The sequence below is a fragment of the Haliotis cracherodii genome, unplaced genomic scaffold, assembly GCF_022045235.1.
Source record: "Haliotis cracherodii isolate W230 unplaced genomic scaffold, xgHalCrac1.p SCAF_8, whole genome shotgun sequence".
Lineage (NCBI taxonomy): Eukaryota > Metazoa > Mollusca > Gastropoda > Lepetellida > Haliotidae > Haliotis > Haliotis cracherodii.
The window spans coordinates 46866568-46893867 of NW_027266341.1; the positions used below are offsets into that span (position 1 = coordinate 46866568).

Genomic DNA, 27300 nt, shown 5'->3' on the forward strand with positions numbered 1-27300 from the left:
TTAGGGACTAGTAGGATGGATACGTTTCACGTTTTGTCGACGATCACGCAATTTCGCGAAGATAGTCAAACCAAGAATGATGAGGAATTCCGCAAGCTCTGTGAGAGTTAGGATGCTGGCTCCGAGACAAATGCCCATCTGACCCCCAAGGTTACCTGGCAACACAACAGGAAGGTCAAGGTGACACATTCACATCTATTGTATGTAGATGTTTCAGCGGACATAATATTTTTTCTGGAGGAATGAAATAATTCCTTTCACGAAAATGAAGTTGTTATTAATGTGAACTTAACTTCAGTATGATGTCTCTCTTAATTGCACATTATGGATATATAATATGGTCCATATTATGGGTGCATACGTATTCGTCTATGAATCATATAGTATACTGGGGTAGACATTGAACTGCTCACCTATGATGGTCTCTATTGTATACTGTGGAGTTTGCACTGTTGACTGAACAATCAGATCTTCATAGAATACCTTTATTTCGAGATAATTGCTTCTGAAATTAAACAGATTGTAGAAGTATGTATTGTATTTTGTGCTGAAACAAAGATTGTCTAAATAAATACATGTAAAGTCACTGATCAGAACACTAGAAACGGACTTGGCATATTTTACGTGACGTGTGAACACTTTAACCATGGGACCAGCCCCGTCGTATTCATGCCATAAAAGCAATGGCAAGAAACTTGATGTTGTAGGTAGATGTTAAACTGAAAATCGCAGACGTTTGGGTGACGTGGAAACATGTTATAATAATGAATTAAGAAAGTCCGAAGAGATGCAAGTCTCAGCGACGGAGTCATCTATTGTTAAAGACCATCTTCGAATTTGACTGGACCAGAAGTGGGCGTTAAACTCATTAATGACCGACTGGTACAGCATAACTTAACGGTCGATCAGACATGTGTGGGTAGATCAGAAAATATGTATTTCCCCATGGTGGTAATGGAGTAAATAATCAAAACCATTTGTTATCCATCATAAAAGGACATGTATACTTGCCTGACATATTCCTTGTCTGGAGACATGGTTTCGTTCATTATCATGTCTACTGAAACATCTGAGGGGTAACTGGCTGATGACACTTTAACAGTATATTTCTCGAACGAACATGGTAGCTGGCAACCACACGATTTATGAATCGTCGCATTCATCATCGACTGTACTGAAATATAAGGGAAATATAAGGTACATTTTCTGTATCGTTGCACCTTGGATGTTTTGGCAACCTTTCCATCGTGAGGTCATGAGGTGACGCACACTATAGACACAAAAGGAGTTAACAAATGGTATGAAAATGAGTCATAATGATATTAATATATGTGTGAGAAAATGATATTTACTAAAAGTTGTGTTTGTCTGTCAGCTCAACGGCAGGGATTCGTGATTATTATGTTGACTATCCACAAAAAGTAGGACATGTTTTGTTTTAAGGTGAAACAAGAGGGGAAATAAAACGATGTCTGGCAATGAAAACAAGTGATGCATGTGACAAGAACTTATCTGAAGAAATCAAGCTTCCAAACGCAACATTTTGACAGTCATGAATCACGTGACCTCGAACAGCACCTTCAAGGGGCGGTGTGCCAGATAACCGCTGCCATGACGACTTCAGCTCTGTTGTGAGCAGACGCATATTGTTTACTGGGAACCAAACGCCCAAAGACACTTTACTGAACTCATTTAATCATAACGGAAGTATCAACATTAATCATAAGACGTTTGCAATGTGCGGAACGTTTACGTGTCACAGGCATGTTGCATATGGGCACACGTTAGGATATTGCTCCACAAACTCTGCTTGATTCTTAATCTGTCATCGGCAGATTGTGGGAACGATATAAAAAAACACATCACATTCGAACTAAAGCAAGAAGTTTACATTTATTCAAGTCAAATAATGGCAGTCTGAAACGGAGTATAGAAATATGCCCACGTGACTCCGTTATGATAATAATAATAATAATAATAATAATAATAATAATAATAATAATAATGATAATAATAATGTAGTCTTCATAAAACATCTGATCCACACACAAATGGCATCATGGAGGTATAGGGGTGGTCTCAAAAACAAAACTGGGACGTAAAAGGATATCAGACAGCTTTGATACAGGACGATTAGGCGTACAGTGTACAAGCTTTATCAGCAGTAGGTAACCCTGACTTGTATTTAATATTTGAGAGGAATTAAAGATACAATTAATGTTAACTGCACTAACTATTGCCCTCCAAGAGATGGATTTCGATACACTGCGCCTGGCGATGACCGAGCACGTTTCAGGGGAAAATATTCCATCCTGTCTATGAGGTCACATTATCTCCGAACCTTTCATACTTATCACAGTCAGGGCGTCCAGATAATGTACCTTGATGAATTATTCCACTGACTACATGTGACTATCGGCAGATGGACAAAAAGTACCCACAGACCATCAGGTAAAGGTAATCGTGTCCTTGTTTTGCACGCTGCAACCCATGATATGGGGCTTATTGATGGATGTGTGCTAATTTTCGAGGCGAAAAAGAAAACTGGTGATTTTCATCACGAAATTATAGGAGATGATGTGTTCATAGACAGGTTGGAACTTCAGCTATTGCCCATTTTAAACACCGTGAATGTCAATGTCATAGATAACGCCAGTTAAAATAACGTCCGGGAATCAGATACTGTCACCCAAACCATGAGTAGTCTGAAGGCGACCATGCAGAAATATATGACATTGTCGACTTCAGACCATACGAATGGAAAGTAGGCTGAATAAGAACCCTGTAAAGTACAGGACATATGTGCGTTGTCTTACGTACACCAGTCAGACATTGTGAGCCCATCTTGACTAAGTGTAAAGGGTTGGTGGCAAGACAACACAACATACAAAAGTACAGAATCATATCAGCGGAGATAAATGCTACCTCAAGAAATCATCTGTAGAACAACAAATACTTCTGGATTCCAAAATTCCTTCCAATGCTCATCCCGTTTCGTAGCTCTTAACTATTCTATCATGTTTCCAAGCAAATATAATGCAGTACGTATATCCTAAATTGCTACCCCATCAACGCATGTCAGTTAAGTACAATAACAGCAATATTTTGAGACCAACTCGGTGACATTTGCACCTGTGAGAATGCACGGGGCAGTGTGAGGTCATCACCTGGGGGCAGGTGTTAGGTAACTACCTCAGGTTATAGGCCATTTTATACATGCATGACAAGACACGAATATTGATCATCATTTTACCTGTAAAAGTACATTTTAAGGGTAATCACAGTGTCAGTTCGGACAGGCTAGATTATGGCAATTTGCGTTATTTTGATATATGCTCTTTTTATAGTCCTATGTTTCGTATTTATTAAATGAAGCAAGAAAACCAGTGTTCCAGTATTTGCGACAGTACTTTAGTCAAAACAACGGTATTAGGAAATCGGTTGCAAACTATCAGACAGATAAAGGACCGGTTCATAGAGTACATGCCAAGGCGGTGATAAATTCTTTGCACAGATTGCAAGTGACCCATCAAGTGAATCATTTATAAGTTTTGAAAGGCTATTAATGTTTATACTAAATAAAGTGACAGATACAATACTGCCCTGTGGGACACCCTGATCCTGATTATAATGGTAGATAGTGTTTGACCCACACGAACTTGAAAACTGTCGGCCTGTTAAAAACTTGGTTACCAACTGAGGCAAACGACCCCTCGGTTACATGTCCTGTGTGGGGCAGGACCGAAGCCCTAGAAACTCAGGAGCCAAGCTTTCGAACATGGTCACCCATCCGACGTTGCTCAACTGCAACAGATTTGTGACCTGCGAGCTGTGCACGTGCCACCACGTCAGTTTAATGTTACAACATCAGCTTATTCCACAATTGGATTAGGTCACAACATGGATTTGTTCAACACTAAGCTTAATGCTCCGACATCGGCTTATTCGTTTGTTAGCTTGAACATGCATAACTCAACAACGATGCATATTAAATTACATTGTAACATAAATTATGAGGTATCCTGAACCATATCATGTCACATTCATATTAATTAAGTGTAGTGTATAAATGTATCCAAATGAAGTTTACAAAAGTCTATAAACATACAGCTCGGCGTTATTGAAGGATAGCTACGAACACTTTGTGGATAGTACTTTACTCCGCATTCGGCAATACAACGGCTTTGTCATGTAATCAATGGAGTCTAAGACGGTTGGAAGTGCCGCTTCAGGAAAAAATAACATAAATTGAATGATAGTTCAGACAAACGTAACCTTGTCCATGCAATTATGGACGATTCATTTTGCCGCGGGTACGTGTTTCGAATTAGAGAAGTGTTGCAGACAGTTTCATTTATCGAATTTGTGTGGATATATTTCATATCGCCTTTCTGAATTCACGGTTTTGACAAAATGTGAAACAGACAAACATTAACAAATACACTGCAAACACGAAAACGTCGTTTTTTTCCGTATATGGTCATTGGACGGAAAAACGACGTTATTTGGACGTTTTCAAACCATCGTTTTTCCGTCCAAATAACGTCGTTATTTGACATCGGAATTTACTGGGAGAGGACGATAGCAATAAGCTCCTCCCTTTCTTGATTGACATTGTCAATCAAGCAACAGCGTCTACCGGTATTTCTACTTCTCAGTTTTCATTGGTCAGTCCCCGCGTGTTAGATTACAGGCCCGCGTTTGACGCTGCACTCGAAGCGCCTAGCGGAAGTACTGAAATCAATCGTTCTGCGCATGCGGATTACTTAATGCCTTGACCAAATTTTCCGTTCTGTGCATGCGCGATTTCGCGTATTGTTTCCTAGATTTAATGTCACCACTATTTGACAATGGTTCATAAACACAGACACGTGAAGATTCGGAATCGTAACGAGTAACTCCATTTAAATTGAAGAGTATCCCCAGTGATATGGGAGATTCCAAGATGAAACTATTCTATGGCTATCTAGGCTGCCACCCAAACCGATCTAAACGGGAACCGATAGCTTATTGTATGCTATATAGTCATATGGAAGTGGACAAGAACTATACATTGTATTCCGGCCGATTGTTCTTGCATTTACTTATAAGTCAGGAAAATGGACTTAAAAGGGGAGTTGTTGAATGTAATTATTTTAATTATTAAATGTTGCCTATACACTAATCTGGACGAACTTCTCATTGTTCTGTTTATGTCATCCTATATACTATTAGTATGTTACCGTTCTAACGTCAACCTCTCACATAACATTATATTGTTCATAGTATCAAAGTTTAATCAACAATATCAAGAGCAGCGATTTAAACCACTGAAACACCCAAACACAAGGACCACCTCCGTGGTCTAGAGGTAGAGCGTCCGCCCGGAGAGTGGAAGGTCCAGGGTTCGATACCGGGCCGCGTCATACAAAAAGACGTTAAAAGATTGTACTTGTTGTTACCCTGTCTGGCGCTCGGCATTAAGGGGCAAGGACTGGTCGGCTCGGAGTCAGTATACTGTGTCTGAGTGGGGTATTCATGTTAAACTGCGGCATGGTATCTCAGTGAGCTAGCACTATAAATCGGCATCAGTCCGGACTAGTACAAGCAGCCACACACACACATACACGTGCATGCACGTCGCTATATAAGTACAATAATCTTGGACGCGACGTTAAACCCAATTTCACCTCACCTCACACCAAACACAAGGCTGTTATCAAGCGCTAGTGCAGACGTGATGCATCGTAAAAACTGTATCGTGATGTCTTCAGAAATTCAATTATACTACGAGATAGTACGGCTAACGCTGACTCACCGGTGGAACAATGACAATATCGCTAATACAGATATAACGTATTTGAATGTTAATACTAAAGACAAACGATCATTATTTTTGCAGTGACGATATAACACGTATACACGTTTATTGTTAACTTTCATCAGTTTTGCTCTTCATTTTAATAACTTTGTTTTCACATATATATGTAGCAATACCCGACAAGCATGTCATACATAATTATGGGGCAGTTTTCTATCTTGTACTGACTTACTCTGGTGTTAATGAGCGAAGTTTATTGGCTTGTGTGTAAAACCCCGTTTTTCTGGTAATCCTATTATTACTTAATGACACCCTGTACTCTGGATCATGGCTCCGTGACTATCAATAACAATTAAGATGAACATTCAGTTCAAGTAAATGAATGAGTTTGTTTTGACGCTACAGTCAGTCGAAAAACCAATGCTGTGAGGTTTGATAACACACTTCTACCAGGTCGAACATCGTGGATCCTCATTTTCTGCCTAAAGAGAATCATAGTTCATATGCTAATCCATCTGCGAATACCCTCCCACTCAAGATGACCTTACTTGTTGCTATATCTATCATCTATCCCCCCAATCTCACCCCCCACGCCCCCCCCCCCCCACCCCCCACCCACCCCGCACGCACGCACGCACGCAAACACGCACAAACGCACACACGCACACGCACACACATAAACAACTGACCTAAATAACCTGGACAGGAAATACTGCTGATAGCCTCTGGTCAACTCAGCCGCGCCACCGCAGAATGTTCGTCCAACTCTGCAGGGGGCATTCTCAGTGGCTTCAAACGCGCTGAAATGTTTTCGCCTTGCATCCAAGATGGTGGACAAGTGAAATCGTATGAAATTTGGTTATTATGTCCTATCTCTTTTTTGATTACCCAATAAAGTCAATTCATAGTTACACGGTTGTGAAGAAGCTTACAACTTTATAAGACTTATTCATCTCATTCCAAAAAAGCTACTCGCGCTCACATAAAGTTGTAGTTATTATGTCACTCTTTTATTTCTTTAAAAATATATTACATGTTCAACAATAACAATTAAGATGAACATTCAATTTCCGATATAAGTAAATGAATAAGTGTGTTTTACGCCACAATCAGTCAAAGACCAACGTTGTCCGGTCTGATGACACACAATCTACCAGGTAACACATTGTGTACACCCTATCCCCATTGAAGTCTCCACTGTGGGTATTCCTGGGGACGAAAAGGCCCCATGTACCTAGGAATTTCATCAATACATTCATGCGCGGCATTCTCTGCCTAAAGAAGATCATATAGTTAACATGCTAATCCAACTCGAACTACCATCCCGCTCAAGATGAATGTTTTATGTAACATCCAACAGGCCCACTTTTACGCACGCACGCGCACACACACATTTTGATTTACCAATCCCTGAATTGAGAAGACGTGCGTTACGAAGCTCCTCCAAGTCATCATCAATATCCGTATATGTCTGTGATATCATTACCCATCCAAAGCCGAATATACATTTATTGTGTTTTCTTGACAACAAATGTTATAATTGGGATAACACTTTCTGAGTAAAGTACAGATTCTCGTACTTTCTTGGGTTGAGTCCCGTCCGGGATTTGAACCAACACTGTGAGTGAGGCACCCAATCGCCGGAACACAAAGTTGGCGATCTAACCCAGCCACCGAACCAAAAATGTTAGTCCAGATGACGTATACTTTGTGTAATCCTCTGACAAGAGAAAAATGGCACGGCTTCTATGACCAAAAACTTTGAACCAACAATGCCCTTAAGAAAGTGGTCAACAGTAACACACATTATATTTGGATACCACTTTCTCAGTAAACTACATGTTTTTAGGGTGGAGATAATAGACGTTGATGGTTGATTATCAATGGACAAATTAAAGCCAAAACTTAACTTATGAATGATTGGTAATGGGAAATGGACAATGGGCAAACGGGAGGCGGGGTAATCAGCGCCATGCCAGTTATCTGTTGGCTTCCCTTGTTGCGTTCCCTTCTTTGCTATCTTTTTACTTTTGTTGTTCTTACAGGTACAAATATATGTTCTCTGCCTCATAGCATTTAATAATATGCACCTGATGAAGGAGAAAGTATATATTCCGAAACGCAGTGTTCCTCCGTTGACATCCATAAATATTTTTCCTTGTGTGTATCAGTTCTTAATGCCCTTCAAAGACTCAACCAGCTTTGTTTTTAAATGTGGTGATATTTGCGTAGAATATAATATGGTCATGCCTATATACATTTGGGTCTTTGTCTACATAAGCATTTAGACATACAATTTAAAGCTAAGGACATTGCTAATTCTGCAGGCATGAAGTACACGTCATAGCAAGCTGTGATCTTTATTCATACTTTAGATATTCGTAATGGAGATCTGTAACTGAAGTTTACCGTAATCTTCCGCAACTCTCACCTCCTGACCAGTTGAACGTCTTAGTGCATTCAGATGCCATTGTAAAATTCCAGGCTGCCCCTTTTTCTGTGATGTTTTGACGGATGAAATCTATTGCGTTATAATAATCTCTGTTTGCTGATATATAATATGTACATGTTGTAAAATATTTACGATATTTTAAACTTGTAATTCGATGCATATGCAATGCAATGTGAACATAAGTGCGGATGCACGAAGGCGGTTATAGTCATAGTTATACTGCGATGGATGTAGGGGAATGGTACGGGGGTGTATGTATGTATGAAAGCACGAATACCGATACATGAGGGCGGATATAGTTATAGTTCGATGGATGTTGGGGAATGGTAGGAGGATGGATTATGTATGAAAGCATGCGCATGGATCCATGATGGCTGACGTAGACATAATGCTGGGGAAAGAAGAAAGTTGTTTGTGTGTGTGTGTGTGTGTGTGCGCGTGCGTGCGTGCGTGCGTGCGTGCGTGCGTGCGTGCGTGCATGCGTGCATGCGTGCATGCGTTGTGATACGAGGGTTGGCGAACATGTTGTCAGATGATTGTGTGAGTAAGTTAAGTGGTTGAGGATGTGGCAGGTATGAGTATTGGTACATGCAGACTTGGGGTTGGGGGACTGGGTGTGCCTGTACTGAGTTTTTTTGTTTCACTAACTTATAGTGTTTTCTTTCACTCAAATACTGTTTTACGCATTTGAATGACTGAAACTGTAGTGACTCAAAGGACATACTGGCCGGGCATTCAACATATCTACCCCAACTACATACGTAGCCATTTTTATGGTGTACAAATCTTCTTCTACCTCACACACACACACACACACACACACACACACACACACACACACACACACGCATTAATTGTTTTATTAAATGTATCTTCGAGAGTCAGTAAGAAACTAGAAATAACTGCCTTTGTTCTGTAAACCTCACCAAGTTTCAGCTTTTGCCTCCTCCTTTGTGGACTGAGGTTTCACATTTGTAAAATGATCTCTCTTATCTGTCTGTACCATCAACTTAACTGCCCTCACCCCCTGCAGTTTTCCCGTCCCATATTGCCAAGCAGGTGACCCACAAGGAGTAATACCGCCCTCCCTCAGTCCAGTGATACTGTGCCTAGCACAATATGTTGGGGATACGTAACCTTGCTGTGGGCAAACATTTTGTAACAATTTGGCAAACTTTGATATGTAAACAGCAAATATTATTCAGTTTTATTTCAACAAAAACGGAAAAAATCGGATCCTACTTATTTTGTGGATACCATAACAATAAATCAAGCCAATAGATCGTTTGAGCTGGCATGAATATAAAAAATAATTAGCAAGTCAATAGTCATAATTCCCTCTGTTGGTCCCACGTGAAATGTTCTTTATGAATAGAATAGATGGCTGATAGACGTTCGACCGAATAATATCATTTGCTAACTTCAACTGTTCATCTAATTTCCATGAATGTATGTTACATAGTTCATATGTTCATGGGCTTCTTCACTGAATGTATAGTGTGGAGGACTACTTCACTTGAGGATAAGTAACATAAATAATGATGATAATTATGATAGTATTGCCATTATTATTCCTTCAGATTATCAAAAAAAAAGTTATTATGTTTACATAGAGAGAGAGAGGTATGGAGATTGTGAGATTATTTTTAGCATCGGAATTGTTAACATAATTCTTAAAGATATTATGTTTTGTTTGTTTGTTGTTAAACCAACTGCACCATTGCGACAACATCAGGAGCATGTTTCATGATTCATCATAATAAATGATATCATTGGATGCTCGCAAAAACGCGAGCTCATTCCGATCCACTAGTGGCACCCGCCACAAACACATCCAAAGGCAAGCCAATTGTTCACCCGAAAAGGCAGAGAATTGCATCTGACATCATTTTTGTCATTGATACGTCAAACCTGGAAATGCCGTCAACACGTCCAACACAAAGCCCAAGCCAGGACCCAAATCCTTCAAACCCGGCCAAAGTTCTGTTAATTACATACATTTCCCCCTATTCTTAAATAATCTATACTAGTTCTGAAGTAAATCGTATTTACTCGTATGAATCGTCTTATGTTATTTATTGCTGATAAACAGAATATGGACACTTTCTGAAAGTACTGTGTGATAAGTCACGCACCAAACATATACTCTCGATATACATGCTACTCTTACTTAAAAAAGAATATTGGGTTAACAAGATACGTATATTAAAGTACCATGCTTTCCTGATGTGCTCTCATTCTAATTTGAAATAATGGCATAAATAGCTACCACTCATCTTTCAATATTTTTCAAGGTTGGGTTAATCACGAACATATTTGAATATGTACAACATCTATACTTACTTATCTTTATACTTAAAGGCATCAGGTTTGTCTGTCATAAGACCCCGAAACAAATATGTCCAACACAGCCCAATATTTGGCTCTTGGCTCCTTGTTCTTATATTTTATAAGAATTGTTTAAACAACTGTTTTTTTCTTTAAAATATGTTCATTTCAGAAGTTAGATGTTATTCTAGCATCAGGTCTGTGGTACGTTTACTGCATCAGCATTACATTAAAACGATATTACATTATATAAATCCACACAGAGGAAATGCTTAACATTTATCTTTTAAGGAAGAGTGCAGGACGACTTGCTTTATACATATAAATGTGGACATATATGTATGGACATTTGGATGATACAGATATACCTCCTTAAAGATAGTGTTCGTAGATGACTGTAGAAAATGGAATAATTATGTGAGTAATCGGGTTAATACCACGTTCAGCAATATTTAGCCATATTGCGATATTGGTTTCCAACATACAAGACGGACCATGAAATTTTGACTTGAATTTGGACCTGGCTTTCTGGTGTGATGTAACACCCCAGAATCTCCGGTAGAAAAAGGGCTCAAAGCACGAATTAAGATCACGAGATGATACTGATGTATGCATCTGGACATATATTTGCGTAGTATTACTACCTTAATTCATCAGTATATATGTATTTTGCATAAAAGGATATTATAGGATCGACGCTGACATGCGCATATAACCTATTCACCAGTGCTGTAATATTTCATTTCTTCTGACACATATCGACCCGAGAAATTATATTTAAATTTAAAAAGAGCCCAAGTGGGATAGAAATTTGAGTCTGAACCTGTTGAACAAGGCTTGTTTCATTTTGGGCTATGGCATTGCCGCAAGGCCTGGGCGGAAGGGAACACCTGTTTGCACCCATCAGATACCAAACACATCTTCTCTCTCCAAACGAAAACAAAATTATCCATCTACTTATACACACTTATTATGGACATATACAGAATTTCATTGTACCTTATTATTTAAAAAAATACCCGTGAAGATCCGGGTTAGAATAGGAATTCAACAACCCATGCTTGTACGAAGGCGACTTGGCTCGCTAACTTGGTTGATGCATGTCATCGTATCCCAAAATGCGTAGATCGGTGCTCTTGATGATAATGACTAAATTGTTTGGTCCAGACTGGATTATTTACGAACCACCGTCATATAGCTGGTATATTGCTGAGTGCGGCGTTAAACAACAAACAATCAAACAAAATCTATATAATTATTAAACACCTTCCAACAATGAGAAATTAAACTTATATTTTCTATATATTCTGTTATATTTATAACATAATTTGATTCATAATTTAATTATTGCGATGCTTTCTTCCCGGTCATTCAATGTGCATGTTCATTTTTCATAAATGGCTACGTTAGTGCGTTGCCTAGATCTCTCGTTACCTATTCACAAGAATAGATTAAAATAATTTGTTTTACTATCATATTTCTGTTTATCTAATTCATAATACGAAATTGTTAATTCATTTATAATAGTATAGATCATATTCGTGTATATCACTATCTGATGCTAAGGTTTTATTTCAGAAAATATAATTAATTCAAAATGTAGAAAGATACACAATTTGCCATTATTTGACTTTTAAACTGTACAAAGTATGATATAATGATCAAAATGCCTGTAACGGGTAGTATTTAAGAAAGAAATATTTGTCGAGAAGTCCCATTTTTCAGATATGCCCTTCAGTAGTATTATTACATATCTCCAGAGAGAGGTTTACATTGTAGTTCTCATTATTTGTGGATAATTCAAAAAGCAACATAGAAAATATATATGCTACCATGACGAAAGAATACAGAGTATACATAACTCGCAATTCTATATATTCAGCAAACAGCCCAAAACCGAAACTCCACAACATATCCGATTACGCTGATTAAGGCTGTCCCAGTTCTCCATGCGATACCGACGCCCGTTCGTCTCCCAGACCATACAGAATAATACATTTAAAAGGAATCCAGCTCAAGTCTAGAACGATTTGGCAAGCCTAGATTGCCTTAATTCTATCCATGAAAGTAAGCATTAATAAAAAAATATTGTTCTTGTCTGCTTCAGATTATATTTTGTAGATACTTATATAACTAGGAAAATTGTACTGACACCGGCGCTGTCCCCTATTGAAGCTATCCACAAGAATTTCGAATTGCCGCCCATTGTTCGATGTCAATACATCGATGACAAGTGAGGATATCATAAAGTAATCCTTGATGCCGCGCTACACTTTGATAAAAATTATAATCAAGTTGACCGGTGTGTACATTACTACAGTGAACATGTACATGATCATGCCCTAATAATCAAATGCCGTAATGTCAAATACTAATTTATTATTGTGTGATGAATTTAACTGGATCAGTGGTAACATGTGATATTAATATTCCATCAATTTCTTTCCTGGTTGGTCCATCCATGTCTACAAAATGAACATAATACAATTAAAATGGAGCATAGAACAATTCTTAGTTTCAGGCTAGGGCTGTGGAAATCTAGACTTTCCCAATCATTATAGACTTGAGTTGGTCTCATGTTTTACATTATTCTCTTGGGTCAACGTCACAGCTCATACCATACACTAACAAGACCAGCTTGCCCCCCGCCGGAGCTCCCGGATTTTGGTTATATCATCTAACATGGCCAACTCTGCTCTTAAGTAAACAAGAACCTAATCAGCGAGGGGTCCTTTATCATCCCTATGTGGCTGCTTATAAAAATCTGATATCTTTTCCCAAAGACCTGGTTAATAATATATTTTCTGCTGAATATTCGAAACAAATAGAGTGAGTTGGTACTACATGTACATATGTATACGGTTCTATTTTAAATGACTGCAGCGCTCCATTATGAAAACAATTTGTTTTAACGCCGCTCTCAGCAGTATTCCAGTGATATATGACGGCGGTCTGTTGTATATGAAATATATGCAAATTGAATCTTGAATCTTGAAAGTTGCAAATAAGTATCACATGCAGTATACAGTATATCAACTGCAATATACTGTATACATCAGTATACAGTGTGTGGCGAGCTCTGCGCGGGGCTGGAGCACACATTTCCTACACCTCTCCCTTCGGCAAACACATCACGAGGGTTGCAACGAGGTCACAGGTCAGGCGTGCACTCGTCAGTTGTCTAATACGGTAAAGAGCAAGATCTTCCGGAAGACCACTGCACTGGAGGTATGTGGATTATTGAGGAGGTACTACGTGTTTGGAACTGGGAGTTGAACACTAAGCACTTTTAGAGAAGAGCTCACAATAAAACGTTATGGACTCGCGGACGGACTTTTGTTTTCATTTCAAGACGTACATTTATCAGGTTGAACTTCCTAACTGTAACAATAACTGAACTTTACGCCTTTTATACACATTTGTGATGGGGCGACAATGCGACAACGAGACATATTTTGACCTTGAAAATGTCGCGTTACGGCATCGTCGCCCTTTTGTAAAATAAAGAAAAGGATTATCAAAGAGCGACAATGCGAACACGCGACAATGCGACAAATGGCCAATTGTCGCGCTTTTGTTAATTTTGACACGTTTTGCTTGTTTTTGTAAAGGCGTCAATGCGACAACGAGACAATGTCCCTTCCATAGTAATCCGTGCAAATAAAACTGAGTAATGAAATAGAAGTCTGACATGACAGTTAAAAGATAGAGTGTTGCAGCTTCTGATTTCATAGATCTTCAAGAAGGGTTATCAATAATGGGATGGGTGATGAGTTCAACTGCATACGCTGTGATTAACAATAATGCTCCGAGTCAATACATTTTGTCAAATGTATGACATGTATTACGTGAATGAACATATTGTTTATACTCGTCCATGTTTTTGACGGACAAAATAATTTACATGCTCGGTAAAACTGAGGACGGGCATCATTATGTGTTTCCGTGCTTTGTTCAGGTGAACAATTGACTTGTCCTTGCATGTGTTTGTGACGGGTGCCACTTGTGTGGCAGGATACGCTCACCTTTTCCCGAACACCCATTGGATGACCTGAACCACTTCGGATTTTTATCCCACATCAGTCTGATACACCATGATATAACTGAAATACTGAAATACTGTACAGTTGAAAATGATGTTTAATGCGATTACCGTAGTGTGTTACTGCAACTGTTCATATTTTGTGCAGTGATGTTATGTAATATGTAAAAGAAAGCATATTCAATTATCCAATTGATTTGAATAGAATATACTTGCGTCAGTGTATTTTATTAACGCCCCAAATCGTAATTTAAACACATAAAATAACAGATCACGCATGGTGCCTTGACTTACTACTAGATTTAATGGGCCACCCCGGAATAAAATAGTTCCCCCCAAAGCGAGGAACATATGTTTTAGTATGTTTACAAGACATATATTCCAAACAATATCCTCATTAGATGAGAAGATCGTTTACAGAATTACCTCAGTAAGTCAATCACAATGACAGAGCGTCGTAATACATTTACATCAAGTACAATACGTCAAAATGGCCGACACGATAAACGTAACGGGAGATATTTTCGAAGTTGTTAATTAACCTGTGGCTATTTCAAGCCTTTTGCATCACTGATCAATTGGCCGATCATTGAAAGGTGATTGTGAAGATGTGTCAAATGGATACTAAGGTAAATTCATAGATTTCTGTAAATGGTCACTGCGATAGTGTGGATTTTTTTTCGTATTTTTTCTCTCTGGGATGGGTTGTAGCGAGGGTATCCTTAAATGGGCTTGCAACCACGCTTCTGTATGAATTCGTACCAGGGAATTCCAAGGGTTTTCCCCAGGAATGTGGAAGTAGTCAGTGTTTACGCCTTTTCAAGAATACAGTCACGTGAAGAACGTCATGTGACCGACCTCGCGTCCAAGTCGTATATCTTGTAAACTTCACATTAAAAAATTAGTTATTGTTATAACCAAATGAAACACAACCCATTATCCGATAGGGGTAACTGTACATAGCCGTTACCACAATAAACTTAGTAACATTGTTTGGTTTGACTTCTTGGCGCGTGTCTGAATTCCATTAACATGTAACATATCCTAAAACTAGCTTATCAGCAACTAGCTTATTGGCCGTTAACAGTTGTACAAGGCGGAGCAAAAAGCATCGTTTTTCCGTCCATTTTACGCTTGAAAAACTCGACCCTTTTCTGGACACTTTCTAGACGCTGACCAATTAATCAATTTTAATGATTTTTTAGTCGTTTTTCCGTCCAATAACCATATACGGAAAAAAACGACGTTTTCGTGTTTGCAGTGATATGCGAATGAAATGTGTGAAATGCCCCGTGTGTCTACACTTCTGAAAGTACAACATGTGTTGTCAGTCCATCTTTAAGGAGGTCATTCTGAGACGATGTCGTATTGGCCAATCCCGTAATACTCATACTCATAATATTTGTTGAAAGGTGAGGATCCTCCGTTTTGTATCTGTTGTGAAACAGTATCACGGTCAAGCAGGTCCTGCTTGACTGTATTGATTTTTCCATCACAAAGGATAAATATTTCAGTGTACAAACAGCCAGGGGCCTTTTTCATTCATGTTAGTTCCCATTTAATATTACGATTTTTAAAAGAAATATAATAATATTAATTCATAAATATTGATGTACAAAGTGTGTTATTTTATGAATATGAATGCGAGCGTGCGCGTGCGTGTGCGTGTGTGTGTGTGTGTGTGTGTGTGTGTTTTGGAGGGTTGGGTTGAATTAGCATACCATTATTCTCCCCGTAAGAGGGTATGTAATTTCCGCGTCATACAAAGAACTTTTTTATGCATGTAAGAATTTTAAAATTAGTATATTTGTCATGTGACATTGATGGCTTAAATTGCATATAATCGCCAGCACCTGAAAGCAGGGAGGAATTCCTGCTGGGGAAACATGCAGGTCGCAGGAGTACTGTAAGTCCCCTAGGTCCCTTTATGGTGGCCGAGCTTTGGGAGTTCGCGATCTATAGCCCCCTTTCATATTTTCCTCTTAGTTGATAGTTTATTCTTTTACTCGCTGTTTTAAAATCTTGGGATAATCTACTTATTGAGTTGTCCTTGAACAACATCCTTTTATAAAATCTAAATATATTTTTTTATAAATGTATGATTTTGTCTTGTCACGGCATAACTGAGATATTGCCGGTGTGGCGTTAATGTTTCACTCACTCGCTCTCTGTCTCCTACTTTTTGGCAAAGCATCTTTTGTTGGAAAAGGTAACAGAGAACAATGGTATCCCCTACTTACCAATTATTGGTGTGAAGCATGTGACGTGGTCTCGAATAGAACAGACTTTTCCCATAGTTTCTGTAAATAGCGAACATGTAATAACTTATTGAAGCTAAATATATATATATCTAATTTAACAATTGTAGGGAGACCATTCTAGTTTATGTAAATACATTATGACGTCACAGTTGTAATTTATGACGTCATCATAAGTATGACGTCATTCATATGTCATTGTCAGTTACAATGAAGAGCTGTCACGAGACAGTAAAAGTACTATGTCTGAAACTGATATGTTGGACTAACGTGGACTTTATTATTTTATTATATATTACATGTACACCGAGTGTACATTACATTGTACACATGTATTTTGGAATAATAGGAATATTTAAACTGCGAGTCTGTGCAAGCAAGCCAGGGCATGCTGTCAACGTCATAAATATTGTTAAGGATTGACTGAGTATTTTTTTACGGTTCATTGAGGTATGAATCGAAAATGCGATGTGCAAACTGTATGAATCCGCGTAGCGGATTCTTACAAAAGTTTGCACATCGGTTTTTCGATTCATACCTCATTGAATCGAAAAAAATATACAGTCAATACTTATAATTAAATTCGACAACTTAAAACATGTTTTATCTACAATAGTTTAACCCAAAACAGTTGCAAACATCAAAACAGACAAAAATGACGACACTGATAAACATTCCAGGTGTAGGAATACATACAGTGGCGTGACATGAATCAGGTGATCGTTTAATTTATGCACATAACTTGACACGCCTACGCCTTGAAAATATACTGAGTCAAATTAAAAACTTCACATTTTAAAAAGTAATCCCATATATGATATAAAACGGACAAATGTATCAGAGAAGGTAATTTTTAATCATTAATGTTCAAAGAAGGATCTTAATTAACGGTGGTAACCATAATTTGTTCCAAGCACCTACGGTATTCGGTAATAACATGAACAGTTTAAATCATAAGTCCCAAGCACGAGAATCTGATGGCACACAAGTCCAGTAGCGTGTATGGCCACCATGTGCGTTGACAACTGCCACACAACGCCTCCGCATGGACTTTGTGATGCTTGTAAACACATGATTGGGAAGACGACGCCATTGTTGCTGCAAAATGGTGCCAAGATCTTGCAAATTCTGTGGTTGGTTCTGGAGAGTGTGGAGACTTCTGCCAAGAGCATCCCAGACGTGTTCGATGGGATTGAGGTCGGGAGACCTTGACGGCCAGTCCATGACGTTGACTCCCGCATTCTGAAGGAAATTCCTTGTCAAAATTGCTGTTTGGGGTCTGTCAGTGTCGTGTTGGAAGATCAAACCCGGTCCGGCAAAAGTTCTGGTGCCAGTACCTGGTCGCGGTAAGCAGCAGCGTTAAGGTTGCCACGGATGACAAGAAGCCTGGAACGTGCATTGCCACAGAAAGCACCCCACACCATGACACTTCCGCTTCGAAATCTGTCAACTTCCTGTACACAACACTGTGCGTAACGTTAATGACGGCGCCTCCACACCCTCGCCCTACCACCAGCAAATCGAAGATTAAATCGGGATTCATCTCTGAAGACGACTTGATTCGAATTCCATCGTAAGTGTCGCTGTGCCCACAATTGACGTTGACGTCTGTGTAATTGAGTCAGAATCGACCCGCAGTATTGCCGTCGTGCTTGAAGGTGAGCAGTTCTCAGACGGTTTCGAACAGTTTGCGCACTCAGTCTACCCCTAAACAGTTCATTTCTGGTTGATGTAGCCGTCAAAAATCGCTTACGGAGGTGACGTAAGACAATCTGACGATCCTCTGCATGTGACGTCACACGTTGTCGACCTGGTACCCGTTTACCCGGTGGTACCCGTTTTCTGTAGACGCGTTTGTAAATCATAAACAGTCCGTCAACTACAACCCATCGTCCTTGCGACTTCAGCTACGGACGTTCCCGTCTGCAACATGCCGATGGCACGTTCACGTTGCACATTTGAAAGGCGTGGCATGACAAATGGCCGTAAAGACTTTTCTTCTCTTGTGTTTTTTCTTTTTTTGTTAATGACTGCTAACAAGTATGGCTGAAAACACATGCGGTATTATGGCCACGTGACCAGTTGCACGTGAAAAACCACTTTTGCCACTTTTGTGCTGTGCACTTGATTTTGATCGATTCACCTGCACAAAAACGGGTATTATCTGAAGACAATACGTGGCCATTACTGTTTAAATACGCAATAAGGGCCCACAATGATAACTGTTCAAAATGTTAAAATTTTAGGATTGTGAAGTTTTTAATTTGGTTCAGTATATAAAGTCAAATTCTTTGTTAGCGCTGCCGTATTATAACAAGCTTTACCTCAATACTTGTTTGTGTTTTTCAGAACAACCAGGGCAACCTGTACCAGGATGTTGTAACACTTGACTAAATACCCTCATATCGTTAAAGGGACCAGGTGCACTTTACACAAGACAGTAAATATAATGATAACAACACCTTTCACATATGATATTTGCATACTTGTGGATAAGAATAACACATTCAAAAAATTATTTACAGTTGAATGATAGATAAGCTTACCATCATCGCCCAATGACACACACTGACATTGGCGGTATGCTATCAATGCAAAACACTCCCTCAGGCAGTTTTCGTATGTGTATATGTCGAAGTACTTCAGGGTGTTGTTAAATGAGGGCGAGGACGTGTCCACACATGTTCGGTTCTTGAAGGCCTGGTAGGGCGGTGGCAAGTACTGGTACTGTTAAAAAGCGACAAGACATCTAATACGATAATTGAAGAGATTATGTATTGACCACTGTAACAAGAAAACGTGTCTGCAATTACTTTCAAATTTATTAAGCAACCTCCACGCTATCATTTCTCAAAGGGCCCAGATACACGACATAGCACCACACATTTCCAGAATGATGCATAAACATTATATATGTCGCATTGCAGCCAGGAATTAATTTCCATTGTAACGACAATATTCCTAATCTGTTGCAAGAAACACATGCTGAGAGAAGTAAAACAAAGTTAACCAGTGCATAATATGTCTTAATTTACAGGCTACATTGATAAGAAAGTTATGACCACATCGCTTGCATCACATATATATATATATATCAATGGTATTGTGTGGATAACTCGTGACCAATGCGAACAAATACAAACCAGAAAGCGCCGTACCTTTAGCTACCTGAGTAAGAATGCTGCACGTACTTTCCGTGTAATTTACGTGACCATCAATTTCACACACTCACTCACTCACTCACTCACTGCTGGGTTTCACCAAAGGAAGCCTACATCGCTTCAGGCTTTCCTCCCACATCAAACTGACTCGCCGTGATGTAACTGGAATACCGTTTTTACAAGCGCCATTAAACCTAACTTACTCATTCACTTCACGCCTCGTTTTATCGTTGCTATAATGCATTAACCGTGTTTCACTTTGAGAGGTAATCTCACCTGCAATATCAGTTGCAAGTATATAAATACCATGTCAGTCTTATTTCAATCCCTGTACCTTTTGTCCATTAACGTCGTACACGTATTTTATTTACATCTATCTGTTAATTAGATTATTTACATCGTTCTATTCATCAGATGGTGTTAAACCGGTACAGAAAGATGTAAGGAATGGAAAAAAGGCAATGGGAAGTTGGACGTTTACGTACTCGCATATCGTGCATGAGTCTTCATTGTGACACTAACAAGTGACGTACCGTTGATCTTTGAACGACCGCGTGTGTTGATGTCCCTGGAGCTGCCAGGAAGGAGGATGCCACTAAATCTGGGTGAATACGGGGATCATGCAGGGTCACCTGCAATCAATGACTCGTATAAAGGGTTGTGATATACCTTGTATTAGAGTTATATGATGTCTTCATTGCATAATACATTAAATTACGCAAAACGCGTTTCCTGTATTTATTCTTCACACCCATGTTTGTCATGAGAAGCGACTAACAGGATCAGTTGTGATTGCGATACTCATGACAACTGGATTCTCTGGACCAGATTCCATTATGTAATGGCCGCCGTCATATACAGTTAACTACGGTTATAACGAACATGCTAATAACGAACTGGCAGATGCCCTACCACCAGACAACGGAGGCGGTCCTGGTGTCTTTCTAATTGTTTCAGTGATATCATAGCGTGTCACCTTAATACAGAAGTAAATCCCTCTTTGGTACATAGTGCTGACGATCTGTGGATAAAAGCCAACAGTTCGGGAAAAGGAACTGCGTTGCCTTGGACTACAGGATTACACATAGAAAACACAGGGCGGCGTGGGAGGCCTTGTGGTAAAGGCGGTCACACGTCACACCGAAGCCTCAGGATCGATGTATCACATTGTTATAATGTGCGAAACCCATTTCTAGTGTCCCTGTGAGGATATGGCTGGCATATTGCTTATAAACATTGTAAATGTTATTGATAAATAACCTGGGTACTAACTGGTTGTTCAAATTCGTTACAGTTTTTAGTGTGACATAAAGACATCGATTAGGCATAGTTTATGTGAGATGAAATAAACGTGGCGATCAAAAAGGACCTTCATTTCGAGAGTGACATAGACATAGTATAGCTCCGCCAAGAAGTACGGTCAGTTCATGTAGCTGCTTCATATCAAGCAATATAAGGTATGTATATGTTGGCTTATCAGACAAATGGACTCTTTAACGAGAACTGTTTTCGAATTAGACACATGTCTATCACTGCGATACAGTCATACCTTTAATCCAGCTGCAAGTTCGCGTATGAGGACATAGTTACCCTGATCAATTCTGGCATACATAACTAGATTTGTATTTGATCCAGTCACTCGCACTTTAGCTACATCAGAAGCATTCCAGTTGAACGTTGCACAAAAGCCAGAGCCTGTATAAATAGGCTTCATTGATAATGCGCATGACACGTACTGAACGCCATCCATCTGACACATGTAGAACATTTCCTCAGGGTTCATGCTCAAGTTTCTCCACCAATCTCGGCTCTGACTATCCTGAAACGCGGAACCGCCATATCCTGGATCCGTCCAGTTTATGGGCATTGGTAATGAACCAGTATGGCTCTGTTTTGTGAAGAACTTCTCAAGATAAGGATCAGCTGCTCTAAGTTTGCTCAGGTTGAACGGACTCATATTGCAGAAGGTGACAGCTGGGAAAGGTAGTTCCTCGAGCACCTCCACCTTCGTGTTGGTGATGACTGGGTATCTGTAGTAGTTCATCAGCTCCTTGGTTACAGAATAGGACATGTACGCTGACATCACCAGGACTGCAACTGCCCATGTCGCACTGTAATGTCAAAAGCTGTCTGTTTTGATACATGATGAGTTTTGTATCGACGTATAAGTAACAAACTGCATTTATTAGTTTCCATTAAAAAGGAAATCTTGTGTATTCCTGATACAGGAGATGTACCACCCAAAACTCACAAGCTTGATAACGTTATTATTTACACAAGACAATTACAAGAGAATTTAATCAATGTTGAAACAACATTATTGTTTTGGAAAATATTAAGGCAAAAGCAGGAAAGCGATGAACCTTTACCTGACAGTGAATTGTTATTTTATTTCTTCAAAAACATAAACGGGTAATCGGCAGGCGATGATTCTGTTCTGATTCCCGATAAGAATATAACGACGAAGAAAGCAAAGTACTTAACAATGCGATAACAAGAGACGAAATAAAGGATTTTGGGTCCACTTTTAGAAGAAAGTACAACAAACTGTTCAAACACGTGGCAATACCCTATGACGTAATTTGTAGTGTTTTGTTGCCAGTCACACCGGCGAAACAATGCCCTGGTGACGTCAGGGGAAATCAAGTGTGCATTAGCTGTTCACAGGGATCTATCATATCGGCACGCAATGTCAATGAATACGCCCAGCGATGTTGAGAGTTTGGAATGTTTGTTTACTAAATAGCGCCTGTGGCGGCGCATTTTATATAGCAAGCACAAGTTTTCAAAGCACTTGTATTTTCAATGTATTATTTTTTCCGTTTTTTTTTTGTAATTCAAGTGGCTTAAATGATTATAAATGGGAACTAGTATACATATATTATTTTTTCGATTTATTAACTTTCATTATTATGCACAGGAATGCAGTTTATTAGGTTTATTATATTGGCACTGAACACATCCAAATGTCGTCGGTGTCGCGACGAACTCTATCCTTAGTCCTTGGATCCCCTTTACGATCAATTACGATCATTAGGATCATTAGGTGCAGGTTCCCGTTTAATGGCTATTAGATTACCAGAACTCTATCATTAGCACTACCCTAGCTTTACGATCATTGGGGTTAGGTACCCGTTTAGTGGTTATTATAGATTATGTAGCGGCTCCTAATATTCTTCAAACATAAACGTCGAGAAAAAAGGATGAAATGGCTTAATGTCGAATATTTTGGCTTCGGGAAACTGTCCTGGAACATTCACACAAGCCAATTTCACCCTCTACATTTATTCAGTTCTAATTCAAAAGCGAACTCACCCTTGCGTCGTCAAGAGCCATGCTTACGCCTCCCTCGTTCCTCCCTCGTCTGACGCCTGACGCCAAGAGTCGCTTTCGGTTCGCGCCATATACCGGTTGAATCCTCACCACTCGGTGATGATTACGGAATGGGACTAAAGTCACGAGACACCGTGCCTACCTGTGACCCGTGTAAATGTCCCTCACCTATTCGACCCTTTTCGTTCAGTTCCGTAACGGCTTAGGCATGACCTGGTAAATTTGAACTTGGTTTTACAGTCTTGACGTAGCTCAGTCGGTTAGCTAACAATCCGAAGGTCGCATCACCTGACCTACGGCAGAGATCGTCCTCACGAGAAGTTGTGGTTCTGTATTCTTAAGGTGCTCCGGAATTTGTCCTTAACGCCCCGGTCACACATTCACGGATCGTCTTGCCGGATCCACTACGGATGGAAACTCATGGATGACCCCGGAAAAGACTATATCAGTGGTCCGCTACGGATGCACCACGGTTTGACTACGGGTTTTTATGGATCAACCAAGGATAATGCAGAAAATGGGCAACTTGACAACGGGGAGTGATACGGATTGCTACGATTCGGTAAGGTTTGGTACGGTTTAGTACGGAATGACACGTTTCACGGCTTATGCACTGCGGATTAACAACGGTTCGCTAAGATTGTAGTACGGGTTACCACGAATTAGAACGGTCTGGCACGGATAAGTACAGACCTGCCACGATAAGCAATCCGTATACATGAATTCCCGCGCTCGCGTGTTCATTCCACAACTTCAAAATGCCACCACGAAAGAGAGGAGCAATGTTTTTTTTCCAATTTTTATTGTTCAAAAATATATTATGTTTCAAATTCACAAAGCGAAAAATAAAGACAGAAATAAAAGGTTGATATAAACATTTGTAAATGATGTTAGTGTATGTTTTTTATGTAAGTACAAATAAAAACATATTCCAAAGTCCAATGATTTTAATAAAACATGATCTGTAAATATCCAAAACAATTCGACCGTTCTGAAGAATGATCTTTTATACCATCCTATTCTGCCATGGCACCGCCCCGACAGGTGAATTGGCATAGTGTCTAAGGTACAGCCTCTGCTGCCTCGCTTCCAAGGTGTCTAAGTTGCCACCCCTGGTGTTCTGCACATCGTCCATGCAAACACCCTCTCTCCAGGCTCCAGGGATGACTTTGTGGTTAACATCCTCTTGATCAATGAGAGGGTTCTGTTCACCAGGATATCTGACCCTCATGATGTTTGTGAAGGCACACACAGGCGAGGACTATGGTATATACTGTATGAGGGTCCTGCAACATGACGGAGAGCAAACACTGGAATCTGTTTGCAAGGATACAAATGAATTTTCGGAAACTCGTCTGGTCCTCGAGAGGCGGTAGTTGAAGATCCTCTCGTCATTGGCAAGACCCCGTCTGGAGAAGGGCTTCATGAGCCAGGTATTCATGCCATATGCATCGTCTGCAATGATATAGTAAGACATCGGTCTGTCATCACCGGGAAGGGGAGCTGCTGGTGGGATGCCGATTACACCCCTTTCAATGTTTTTTTCAGCTCACACTGGTTCCAAATCTGAGCGTCGGAGCAACCACCTTGTGCACCAATATTCGCCCACCGTAAGGCCATCAGAACCACTAGGGCCATCAGAACAATTGAGTGATATCCTTTATAGTTGCAGTATAGGGAGCCACCGTTCTTAGGACACCTTGTGGCAACATGTTTGCCATCTAGAGCTCCGAGAGCATGTGGGAATTGCCATTTTGCAGAAAACTGGTCGACTATTGCCTGTCACTGTTCAGGCTCAGTAGGGGTGTCGATAACATCCCCAGCCTATGTTGCAATTATGGTCTCGCATATGTCCCGAACAATACCGGAGATGGTATTGTGCGCCACCCTGAAATCCATACATCAAGTTCCGGTAGTTGTCCCCCGTAGCCAGGTATCGCAGGGTGACTGCTAGCCTCACTCCAGGTTCGATGGACTGTCTGTACCAGGCAATCTTCTTCATAATCATGCGACCCACTACTTGTAACAGTTCTTGGAACATCTGTAGGTCTATTCTCACAATGTTCTTGAAAGCAGATGGATTTTCCACATGAGTGCTTCATACTGGCCGTAGATGGGTCGTCGGAGGAGCAAGTCCTTGGTCCACCATCTCTTCTGCCTCCGGTCACCTCTCAGTCTGTCCTCAAGCAGCTCCACCATGGCCCTGGCTTTTTGTGCCATATCAATGTCCTGGTCCAGCCAGTTAACTGCCAGCCTCAGTTGTTGGTTGTTCATGTTGGTTGTTGTTAGATGTAGACTTCTTGATGAAACAGATGTGAAGTAGGGCCCTATAACTGGAAGTCTGGTGACAGAACGGGTGTGACATAATCCGTAATAAACTGTAGTGGACCGCAGTAAGCCGTATTATGCCGTGATGTCACGTAGTAACCCGTAGGAATCCTTGAGAAACCTTGGTAATCCCTACCTTTCCCTAATAGAACGTAGTGCGATCGTGCTGATCCGTGACAAATCCGTAACAAACCGTATTGTATCCTTGGCTAATCCGTAGTGTAACCGTACGTAGTTCATCGTAACTAACCTTACCAATCCTTGGCGACTTGAGTTCGGGGATGTACTACGAATAAGTATGGTTTATTACGGACTGCAACAGATAAGTACGTTCTAATATGGATCAGTAAGGATGTACTACGGTTGTCTGATCCGTGGGAAATTTTTGAACATGCTCAAAAATTGTCACGGATATACAAGTACTACTACGATTGACCCAGGATACAATACGGATATCTGGCAAATGCTTCAAAGTTATTCATAACATTTATCAGATTATAAAATCATGTAATGATTTGTAATGAAAATTTTATGAAATTCTTCCCGTCAAAATCAGGTTTAAGGCAAGTAGAAAACTATTTTGTTTGCATTGTATCTGGATAACCTTGAAACATCACTCTTGCAAAGGTGGGGAGTTAAAATCCAATGAATTTTATGAACGAATAGAAGATGTTGCAGTAATGTTGCCGTCAACTGCGAAGAAGTTGCAAAATACGTCAAACTGGAGAGTTAATATGAATATTTCCAACACCAAAGTAGTGAGCTTTGGCGGATCGAAAATAGATTACAAAAACGGTTTCAATGTAGGTGAATATAGTTTAGGAAAAGTGGAATCCTGTCAATAACTAGTGTTATCGTGCAAAAGAATCGCAAATTTACTGGTACGAAGCAAAAGTTAACAGAACAAGGCACTAAATTTAAAAGCAATGTATTATAGCCTATGCCATTGGCGGAAAATGTATTTGTAAATTGGACGTCCACTGGATCACAATGTAGCAAAATACGGGAATTTGAAAATCTTTCTATTACATAAACTACTCACCCTCGTTTTATTAAACACCTTACTTCACTACGAAAGAGTACTGTATCTTATGATATATGGCGAACTTGGAAGATCTCATCTCTCATATTAAAATGATATCTTTTTTGGACAAGAAGGCTATCTCGGAAAACATTTAAATTATCTTTAATAATGTATAAATTATTTTTAATGATAATTCAAGGGGAACCTTGATTAACTTTTTTGTGATATATTGATATAACACAATATTCAAAGTCAAGTCTATCTGAAAACATATTGTTAAAGATAAGTTATGTAAAATAATCATGATAAAGTTCAAACCTTGAAATACTATTTCATAAATATGTACACACACACACACACACACACACACACACACACACACGTGTCACATTGGGAATCTGAGGCAACCTACTTACCATCGGACTCTGTAGTGTCCTGGTCTGAGTTTGTTGACACCGTGAATCCCTGTGTTGTTTGTGAATTCAGTCCACAGATCTACAATGTCATGATCAGTAGATGGATGATCTTTTTTCCAAGCTGTTTTCCTCCCCGCGGGTATCACTGTTGCAGGCAT

General features: G+C 39.7%; 1 protein-coding gene across 1 annotated transcript; it reads right to left on the reverse strand.

The window, feature by feature from the left end:
• LOC139451014 (acid-sensing ion channel 4-A-like) lies at window positions 1-27300 on the reverse strand. Its single transcript, XM_071232832.1, has 8 exons — window positions 27143-27300; window positions 21591-22152; window positions 20575-20673; window positions 19427-19607; window positions 16863-16922; window positions 1012-1174; window positions 414-505; window positions 1-155 (listed from the first exon to the last, which is right to left on the reverse strand). Exons 1-8 carry the CDS (start codon window positions 27298-27300, stop codon window positions 1-3), a joined length of 1470 nt encoding a protein of 489 aa, XP_071088933.1.

What these genes read in the sequence shown, in the direction of transcription:
- LOC139451014 (XM_071232832.1), bottom strand. Translation starts at nt 27,300, where the DNA reads ATGCCTGCAACAGTGATACCCGCGGGGAGGAAAACAGCTTGGAAAAAA. An exon ending in GGACACTACAGAGTCCGATG is followed by an intron (nt 22,153 to 27,142) that starts GTAAGTAGGTTG and finishes TTGACATTACAG; the next exon opens with TGCGACATGGGCAGTTGCAG. An exon ending in TACAATAGAGACCATCATAG is followed by an intron (nt 156 to 413) that starts GTGAGCAGTTCA and finishes TTGTGTTGCCAG; the next exon opens with GTAACCTTGGGGGTCAGATG.